This window comes from Rhinopithecus roxellana, chromosome 21, assembly GCF_007565055.1.
Source record: "Rhinopithecus roxellana isolate Shanxi Qingling chromosome 21, ASM756505v1, whole genome shotgun sequence".
Classification (NCBI taxonomy): domain Eukaryota; kingdom Metazoa; phylum Chordata; class Mammalia; order Primates; family Cercopithecidae; genus Rhinopithecus; species Rhinopithecus roxellana.
Window position 1 is genome coordinate 9,756,449 of NC_044569.1, and position 10,796 is coordinate 9,767,244.

The 10,796-nt window shown below is 45.2% G+C and overlaps 1 protein-coding gene across 1 annotated transcript in view; it reads right to left on the minus strand.

Moving 5' to 3' along the window:
- Positions 1-7,676, minus strand: part of RAB12 (RAB12, member RAS oncogene family) — a 28,622-nt gene extending 20,946 nt beyond the window's left edge. Inside the window, exon 1 of the mRNA XM_010373444.2 lies at positions 7,150-7,676. Coding sequence (XP_010371746.2) covers positions 7,150-7,675 — 526 coding nt within the window. The 5' untranslated portion in view covers position 7,676. The remainder of the gene's footprint in view (positions 1-7,149) is intronic.
- Between the last annotated feature and the right edge of the window lie 3,120 nt (positions 7,677-10,796).

The window sequence follows — 10,796 nt, forward strand, 5'->3', positions numbered from 1 at the left end:
TTGTGTCGTGCTTCCCAGTTTTAAAAGTTTTTTTTTTTTTAAACAATCACACTCAATTAAGGGCACAGTTTTTGGTCTGTAGTTTTGGCTTTCCACATACTTGCCAAAAGTCAAAGATGTGAATTAAAGGACAAAAGGAGGACGATCAACGTCTTCCTCAGCTGAAGCAGGAGGTACTGTTTTCGAACACTTATTATTATGGCTAGCTCCGTGACTCACCTCCTCTCTGAAAAGGGTAAACCAGGTGTGAGCTTTGTGCCCAGGGGAAGGTCGAGCAGGACGGTGTCTTACATAAATAGAAAATGCTGCTTAAAACTATTTTAGAATGACTGCTGTACAAAGCTGTTTTCTTTACAAACTAACGCTTATTTGGAACAATGTATCTGGCACCCAAGGATACAGAATAATTTGGACCTATCAGTTCTCAAAGGAACCTACTCTGCCTTCCACAGCCAGTTCCAAGATCCATTAACAGATGGCTTCTGGCAGATTCCACACAGCAGAGGGAAAGAGGCAATCTCTAAGAATCTGGATCTGTGTCATGCATAATAAAATCTTTCTTCTTTAGTGTAAGTGCAGACAGTGAGAGAAAGGCTGAATGCACTTCAGCCAGGTCTTTAGATTTTGATTCAACATAAACAACCTAACACCAACTACATCTGCATGCTTTCTCTAAAAGATGGCTACTTTAATCCACAAAAGGGGACGTTTTGTCAAGCCTCTCAGCTTGCACTAAGTTCATTAAATAAACCTGATCACACAACACACAGCATATGTGGGTATAAGAGCTAAATGTTAGTTCCTCTCATGCTCACATCCCTGAGTCATCATGTTACATCATTTTGGCAGGGGAGTCTGTGTGAGGTTCTCTCCAGATGGAGCGAAACCACACTGCAGGGCTGCAGAGCTTGGGCTTTTGGACTGGGAATTCTGGACGATTTTCCTTAATTCTCTCTTAAGTGAAACATGGGCAGATTGGTCATGGCTTAGAAGACTGTGTACAAATACAGAAAAGCAAAATAAAATACACAGTTAAGCATTTAAATCCAGTATGAGATGTTCATTCTGGGTTTTCTAACAAAAATCTCTGCCCTAAGTTTCCAGAATAAAGTACAAGTAGTCAATTTCCAGGTGAAGACACTAGTGGACTGCACTTGACCTGTCACGCCACCTAACATTCAAGGGCAGACCCCCAGAAAGCATTTCTGCAGGGGATTCACACTCACCTGTTTCTCGGACCTCTCCATTCTGTTGCCAGCTCAACCGCAGGTCCAAAGAAACAGACTCGCTCGCACCACCCTACTTCCCCAGCGCAAGCAGTCTCAGGCCAAGGCCCCAAAAGTGGGCATCCTGAGTGCACCCTCATGTCAACACAGGCTAGAGGGGAGTCAGGCAGAGAGTACACAGGACTGCGGCCCGCAGCCGAGTTAAAGGGCTTCACCAAAGGGCTGCCATCCTTTAAGGGGGCCGGGCTGTGAAGTTTCGAGCACTGCCGCACAATGAAAAAAATGAAGGTAAATTTAAAGAAGTTTTGGCTGGGGGCAGGGGCTCACACCTGTAATTCCAGCTCTTTGGGAGGCTGAGGAGGGTGGATCACGAGGTCAGGAGTTCGAGACCAGCCTGGCCAACATGGTGAAACCCTGTCTCTACTAAAGATACGAAAATTAGCCAGGCGTGGTGGTGAGCGCCTGTAACCCCAGTTACTTGGGAGGCTGAGGCAGGAGAACTGCTTGAAACTGGCAGGCGGAGGTTTGCAGTGAGCAGATATCGCACGACTGCACTCCAGCCTGGGTGACAGCGTGAGACTCCATCTCAAAAATAATAATAATAAAAAAATAAACTTTTAAACTGTGATATCTTATCTTTCCTAATTTTTAAAAGTCATTTTAAGTCTTTTTTTTTTTTTTTAAACGTTCTAAATTGGCAAAATAAAGAACTGGCAATCCTATCCTGGCCTCCAGCCATTTTGAGGGAAACTTTACTACCCAGAAAAATCAGAATTCTGGTCAGATTGTCTTACTTTGACTTCTCCTGTATTCAAATATACCTATTTTGGTATGTAAAAGGCTTAAGACATTTGAATTTGAATGATGGAATATACAGATTAAAAAGCAGTTCTTGGAGCATTATTTTAATATTCAAAAGGCAAGTGACAAGCAATGACAGGGACACACTTAAAGAAAATCAGTTTCACTAATACCATAGGATAATTACACCACTATCTTGGCAGTGCTGTAACAAGAACCAAATTCTAAAACGAGGAAAGGGCTCCATCACGTCTGACCTTTATGTGTGTGAGCCATCAGTATTTTCAACACAGCAAAGTCAATCTAGCTAAGGAACAGACAGAAAGATAGTTAAAAAGAATTCACTTGCAGCCCTGGCCCCGACCCGCAGCAGATAAATGTCTACCTCTGCGAGACTTCGCGTCCTCATCCGTAAAATGGCTGTGACTCAATGAGCAAATTGGCCTAACCCAGCTGATTAGCCCAGGTAATTTCTAACAGCCAACTAGCTTATTCCAGGTGATACTAATCAGTCAGTTAGCTCAGCTGATGTGAATCTTATATGACAATTACTTTAGCACAGGTGATTTTAAACCACCAAATTCACTCAGCCCAGGTGATTTCAATCAGCCAATTAATCCAGGTGAATTTGATTAGCCAGTTAGTTCAGTACAGGTGATTCCAATCAACCAATTATCTAAATAGCAGCTACCGATTCATTAAGGTATGCCCAAAATGGTAAATGTAAATAGTCCATGCACACCAAGAAGAAATGCAGGGCCCTATATGCTAACCTGGACAGCATGTACCACACAGCTTTACTGTCAGCTTATTTACAAGGCCTGAAACCTGAAGCTTTACGTTTATATAAACAACATGGTATGGCTATGTTTTATTCTGATATGCTACTAAGTGAAACAGAAGTCAATTAATTCTACATCTGCATTCTTAGTATATGCTCTATATTTTAAAAAGTGGAAAAATATTGTCCGTATACATTAATATTTACATACATACATTCATATGTTTGTGTTTATCTACCATGTGTGTGCATATATTCATATATTTACCTAAGTATATATAAATATATATCTATCTGAAGCTGTAACAAACTTTGTATTTATATTCAAACAGAATAAAAATGTTGAAAGTGAAAAAAATGGCTGTTGACTCTGTGAGACTTCGCTCCTCATCTGTAAAATGGGGATAACTTTCAGGGCTGTGACGAGGCCTTCTGCTGGTGCAGTTAAGTGCTCACCATGTAGCAGTGACTACTAATACAATATTCTATTTATATGCACAGACAACTAAATTACTTATCCAAAGTCACAAACGAGTTAGTGGCAGAGCCTGGAGCAAGAATCCACATTTCTTATTACTCTAGTGTTTTTCCTAGCATGCAATGCTGTTGGAGCAAGGTGGGGGTAGGTTTTTAACAAGTAAAACCATTTCAACCTAAACAAAATTAAACAGCTTTCAACAGTAACATAGAAATAAAACAAAGATAGACAGATATATAATTTTATGGAGTTGTTTTTTGAAATATACTTTAAAAAAAGCATATTTACCTGTTTATGCTATAACTAGTGGGAGTCAAACAGAAGGAATCAAGATCAAGAATTCAGCATTACTAGATAGAAATGGTTTCTACAGCTTCACTCAGGAAGTAATAATGTCAACTTGCGAAAGCACACACAGATTCATGGAGGATATGCATGCTTGTGATACAGGCACTGCTATGAGAAAAACAGTGGCCCAGGCACCTTAGTTGTCAATTTCTTTAGTCAATTACTTTTTCTGTTTCTCAAACTTTGAAAAGCTACTCTTGTACTTTTAAAAAGAACTTGTAAATTATAATCAGACTAATTAAATTCCATGAAAACAAAATCCCATTTGAAAACAAGAGACAATTCCATCAGACAATTTCCATTAAATAGGCCAAATAGTAAACACAATCTCTCAGTTTTTCATACCCTTGTGAATTCTGTGTATCTTTTAAACCAGTTTCTGATATGATTAACAATAAAAAAAATCAACATTTTCTTCATTTATAATTGTACATAATAGTTCATCATCTCGAATCCCTAAGGACTTCCACTATGGATCCTTTATAGAAAGTTCAAATGAATCCCATTTACTTTAAAAGGGCACTTACTGGTCAGGAGCAGGGGCTCACGCCTGTAATCTGAGCACTCTGAGAGGCCAAGTGCTTGAGACTAGGAGTTTGAGACCAGCCTGGACAACATAGCAAGACTTCGTCTCTACTAAAAATCAAAAACGGGCTTGGTGGCATGCACCTGTACTCCCAGCTACTCAGGAGGCCGAGGCAGGAGGACTGTGTGAGCCTGGCAGGTCGAGGCTGCAGTGAGCCATGATCGTACCACTGCACTCCAGCCTGGGTGACAGAGCAAGACTCTGTCTCAAAATAAATACATAAATAAAAATAAAAAGGCACCTACTGGAAACACTCTCCTAGCCTCGGAATTACACACTACTACCACTTCAGTGACCTGTCTTGGTCCAGGCACACTCGGGAACTCTTCTCTGGGCCATGCTGTGGGGCTCACCGTCTTTCCCAGACGGCTGTTGCAAGCAGCACACATCCATAAGCCCTGACAGGGTCAGGAAAACTCCCACTGTGGAAGAGACTCTTGCTCTACATGGAATTCACTGTACTACACGAAGATCAGACTAGAAAAACCAGCCTGGGACGAACACTGTGAGCTAACTGCTCAAACGGTCACGGTTCAGGTGAGGCAACCACAATTCTACACCACACTCGGTACCATATTTAATTTGCATGTTTCTAAAGGAACTAGAGGAACAAAGTTATCTTCAAACATTCCAATGACAAGGAAGCCTTCTCCGACTAGGCCTCATCCCTAGCCCCAACTGGAGACGCTTTCACTGTGCTCCCAAATATCCACACACATCTGTCACTGCCCTGACAAGCGGCCATGCAGCTCCCAGAAGCTCCGATCCACTTCTGGGCAGAGCCCATGTCCTGTTTACCTACTGAATCCCCACTGGGTAGCACAACACCCAACACACAGTAGGTGCACAACAAACGATCTGATGAGTGGAGGGAAAAGCAGCTCTGAAGCAGAAACGGAAGCGGAGCTGGTTAGCTTTCTCACAGTATCTTCATGCTCTGCAGCAGGCCAGGGGCCATGATCATTCTCTGAACATCCCACAGTTAGAAGCATGCAGTGAGTACTAGAGTACTCCAGTATTCTAGATATTATAGGCTACATGTGAAGCAAACAAAAATGAACAAGACAGAAATTCAACCACACTCAGTAGGGAGTATGTGCTCGGGTAAGAGCATGTTTGTTAAGGGACACAGAAACAAACTGCCTGGTCTCCTTGCCTCCTGGTTTCTTCCTTATTCCCAAACATCCTATGCAACTCTGCCAAATTAGTTTCACTGTTTTCGTGCCAATGCCTTACTAAGAAGATTTTGGTTCCAGGTGCCCATAGGATAGGGTCCACTCTCCTCAGCATGGCAGTCAAGGTCTTGCAGCATCCATTCCCAAGTCCCCTAAAGAACCCTCCCCAGAGGTGGGCGGCTGCTCCACTACTGCCAGGCTTAGAAAATCCTTCTTCCCCTCTCCTCTTGTGCATTCTAAAGCACACCTTTGCTCATCCATCTCACCCTCCATCCACTCAAGCTTTCAGTTACCCACCTATGGATACCTGATTTCTCTTCATCACACAGCGCAACTCTATTACCCCTCATTGTTATATACTGAAGTACGCAGCCATAAAAGATCGACAATTCTGAATTGAATTTAACCCTACTTTATTTATGTCAGGTACTAACATAACAGCCTAACCCTCATTTGATGGTTTAACAACTCCCTATTCTCTGTATGATCCAAGACTGGATATTTGAAACAGGTATAGTTATGCGACTCATTTTAATATCATGTACCCAATGCCAACATTTTAAAAATATATGGTACAGACATCACAAATATTTCCAAAATGATCCATTCCAAAAAAGTATTAAGGGAAGTAAGTTCTTGAAAACAAAACAAAAAAGACAACACAAAAATTGCAGGTTTAATTTTCCAATAAGACACTTTAAATGTAGTACTGTTTTGTTACATGACAATTTCAAACAAAGTCATCTCAAAATCGTACTGACAGCCTTGGAACTACCACTGGTTATAACACTATTAATAAATAGAATTACATGAAATTATACTTTTAATTCTGTCTATCAAACCTCCTGACTACTCAGTTTCTCGGGCCGCCCCTGGGGAAATCTCTCCCTTCCTGTCACAGAAGGTGACTGCCCTTTAAAGAACGGGGTTCTCCTAGTTTGGACATCTTTTAAAGGTTTTCCACAGAAGCAACTGCTACCCACATCCAACTGACCAATCTCAATGTCAAGTCCTCTAAGCACGACTTCATTAAAACAATCTCCCCTGCAGTTTCCATTTCAGATACGCGGCCATTCCCCTCCTTGACGCTCGAGCGTTCCTGTATTTACTTTACTCCTGTCCTTCACCGAAAACAGCAGCACTGGAGGAATCAGCCCCACGCCCGCCAGTCACCGGGTTGTCTGAGGTCATGGATAAATACAGCTGAAGTTCCTCTGCCCCGTACTTATGGCTAGCATGAGAAACTTACTGTAGTTTTAGTCTTAACATTCTCCATAGGTGACTTGAAACTTCATTACTTCTTGAAAATGGGTTCAAAATAAGAAAACTGCCCTGGTTGCGAAGGGATCACACCCGCGGTAGACGGCGCGCGCTGGCCTTGGTGGGCCGGGGCCTTCGGCGTTCACTCCCCTGCCTGCCTGTGCCCCACTCGAACCCAGCCTTTTCTTGGGCGAGTACGCAAAGGGTCGAAGTTTCCATGGAGAGCCGCCCCCACAGGCCCCAGGGGCTGCCCGGACCTCTGAGGCAGGGCCGGGGGCCAAGGGCAGGTCTGCACGGAGGCGGCACGAAAACCTCTGCCAGGCTTTGGGATCGGGATGCAGGGCCCTCCACGGAGACCCCCGCCCCTAGTTTCACCGAGAGGCCCACCCCCGCCTGAAAGTCTCCCAGGCTTGATGAGACTCGAAGCCCCTGGGGCGAAGGGCAACCGCCCGTGCGCCAGGAGGCCCGGCCCGGGGTCGCCGCGGCGCCCTTACCCACGGTGGACTTGCAGGCCTCGCAGAAGGTGTCGTCGGTGAAGCGCTCCATCAGGCTGGTCTTGCCCACGCCGCGGGAGCCGATGATGATGACCTGCAACTTGAAGTCGGCAGGCCTGGGGGGCTGCTTCCTCCGGCGGCCCTGGCCGCCCGACAGCGCCGGGGAGCCCGCGCCCAGACCGCCGCCGCCGCCGCCCCCGACCCGCCTCTGCAGCGCGGCGCCCGGATCCATGCACGCATGCGGCTCCCGCTCGGCCCGCCGCCCGCCGCCGCCCGCTCCCCGGCCGCGCGCCCCGGGCCCCGGCGCCCCCTCGGCCTCCGCCGCGCGCGGGGGGTCGGCCCCGGGCTCGGCTTCCGCTCGCTCGAGCGGCTCCGGCGGCCTGTGGGCTCCGCGCTGCAACTGCGCCGCCGGCCGGCTCTCGGCGCCCTGGTCCCCTCCTCCTCCGCCGCCTCCGCCGCTGCCGCCGCCGCCGCCGCCGGGAGAGGAGGAAGGGAAACAGCTACTCCGCAGTAGCGGCAGCAGCATCCCGGACGAGGAGGAGCAGGAAGCGCAGGCGCGGGCGGGGCAGCGGGCCGCGCGGGGCCGGAGGCGGGAGGGTGGGCGCCCCCTGCCGGCGGGAGGACCGCGCGCCCGGGTCTCGGCTGGGGGCTGCGCGCGGGGCTTTCACGCAACCGGCGCTGCTCTTTTCCTGCCTCCTCCCTTCTGCCCGCCCCCGCTTCCCTCCCTCTTCCGTCGGCTCTTTCATCTTTTCTTCCTCTTACCTCTTCCCTTTTCCCCCTTTTCACTCCTCCCTACTCGGCTTTCACTCTGACGCGCATTTATAGTTAACACAAGAAACTTAGTGTCGTTTTAGTCTTAAAATTCTCCGTAGGCAATTTTAAACTTAAGCATTTCAGTGCATCATGAAAATAGGTTCAAAATAAGAAAAAGAACCCTGATTGACAGTGAAAACACCCCCATGCGCACAGTCCCCAAACACCATGCACATGTTTTCGCCCCCGCGCGCTCGGTGTAGCTGGAACGCTGGGAAGGCCTCCCCCCAGGCCCGCGCTGCCTGGCCGCCCGCGTGTCCACCCACGCGCTCTCGCACAAACACCCCCGCACCCTCTACCCGGCCGTGGCACTGCTCGGTCTCTCTTCATCACGTCTGTCTCCCATTTTCCACGGAAACGCACGAAATCAGTTATTTTTAACTCTGATTGCTGTCTCACTCAGAGTTCAGAAGTTTTTATGCTGTTTAATTTTTAAATTAAGTAAACGGCGTACTTTTTTAGGCGAATAAACGAGTTAAAACTCAAACAGTGCGAGGAGATTGAAACTTTGGGAATTATGGACTCGGGTCATATGTCTTGCCATTTCTATTTGGAAGGATTTAAGGATACAGAAAATCACTGCTGATTCTTTGCCAGAGATTTGTTTAGCAAATTCCTCAGCTTGACCTTGAGCACCTCAGAACACAGGGTTCTGAATATGATAGGAGCTGGCAGCATTTGCTGAATGATCATGTTACCCACCAAATTTCAGCTGTACTGTATTTAGAACTAGGTTTAGTAATGCACAGTACATGCGTGTGTTACACAGCAAACCTGATTTGTAAAAATCTAGCGTTGCCCACGCTGTAGAGTGGAAGTTTGCATCTATGAGAGCATTCTTAACAGTGCAATCACTGTAGGGATCTTTTTACTATGAATTCTGAGAATATGTAAAATATGATCCCTCTATATTATTTGAAACACAGATCCATCACTTACCATCACGGAATTTACTTTCTTTCATTTTGTTTTGTTTTGGTTTTGAGACAGCCTTGCTCTGTTCCCCAGGCTGGAGTGCAGTGGTGCGATCACAGCTCACGGCAGCTTGGAACTCCTGGGCCCAAGTGATTCCCCTTCCTCAGCCTCCTGAGCAGCTGAGGCCACAGGCACGTGCCACCATGCCTGGCTAATTTAAAAATTTTTTTGTAGAGATGGGGTCTGGCTCTGTTAACCAGGCTAGTCAACAGTGTGAGACCCTGAACTGGCCTCAAGTAATCCTCCCACCTCAGGCTCCCAAAGTGCTGTGATTACAGGCATGAACCACTGTGCCCTGCTGCAGAACACTTCTTAGCTGTGGTTTTCTCTTCTGTTCTATGGGAATGAGAGTAGTGACCCCTCCTTTCATCTACCATTGTTAGGAAAAAGACAACTAACTATCTCTGTAGTCTGTTGCAACCATAAGGCACTATATAAATATAAGGAATCAAAGAAACTGATTTGTGCATGGCTTTTCAGGAATACTGTGATTTTACAAAGCAAGACACATCTGCAAAGGTAATCTCAAGATTTTTAATTTGGTCCATTCTGATTCATAGCACTGCCTGTCCTAATAGGCAGATGCATGTGGCATGGCTTGTGGGGCTGAAGACCTTCTTGCCCAAAATAAAATACCTTCCCCATAAGGTAGATCTGTAGTTTCTGCCACTAGAATAATTAATGAACTAAAGGACAGAGGTTGAGTAGTATTTCTGGAGGACAGGTAAGTGCATATTCACCATTTTAAACCAATTATGATAGTGCCCCTAATCCCCTGGGAATATGTCCCAAGACCCACAGTGGATGCCTGAAACCTCAGAGTATAGAACCCTCTATATACTATGTTTTTGTCTATACATACATACCTATGACAAAGTTTAATTAAAAAATTAGGCACAGTAAGAGATTAACAATAACTAATAATAAAATTCAGTTGATCCTAGAACAGCACGGGTTTGAACTGTATGGGTTTGTTTATATGTAGATTTTCATCCACCTCTGCCACCCCTGAGACAGTAAGGCCAACCCCTCCTCTTCCTCTTCCTCCTCCTCCTCTCAGCTACTCAGTGTGAAGATGACAAGGATGAAGATCTTTATGATGATCCGCTTTCACTTAGTGAATAGTAAATGTATTTTCTCTTCCTTATGATTTTCTTAATGACATGTTCTTTTCTCTAACTTACATATTTTGTAACTTACAATATAATATTCCTATTAGAATACAGTATATAATGTGTACAGCATACAAAATATGTCTTAATCGACTGTTTATGTTATCAGTAAGGCTTCTGGTCAACAGTAGGCTATTAGTTAAGATTTGGGGGAGTCAAAATTATACACAAATTTTTGACTGCATGCTATCAGCAGTCCTACCCATCGCATTGTTCAAGAATCAACTGTAGAATGACTATGATGATATATACTGTAATAATAGTTATGTGAATGTGGTCTCTTTCTCTTACAAGGTATCGAATTGTACTGCACACGGTATCACTCCACAGTGCTCCAGCATCTGGAACTGTGCCTGATACACGGTACCAGTTAGTAAATATTGGTGAAGTGAATGAATTAATGAAAATTTTATAGTTATCTATATCCATAGATATCCATTTTCATAGATATCAACATAGAACATTTCATAGGTTAACCATAAACTTCATTGGCTCCTTGGGCTCTGTCTTAAACCCAGACACCCCATATCCTGCTTTTTCCCAAAAAAAAACCCTGCCTCCTATCATTTGCCTTTTTTCCCTTTCTCCACTTTAACATCATCATCACCACCTGAGGTGGATGATGTGGTTTGGCTGTATCTCCATCCAAATCTCATCTTGTATTGTGGCTCCCATAATTCCCACGTG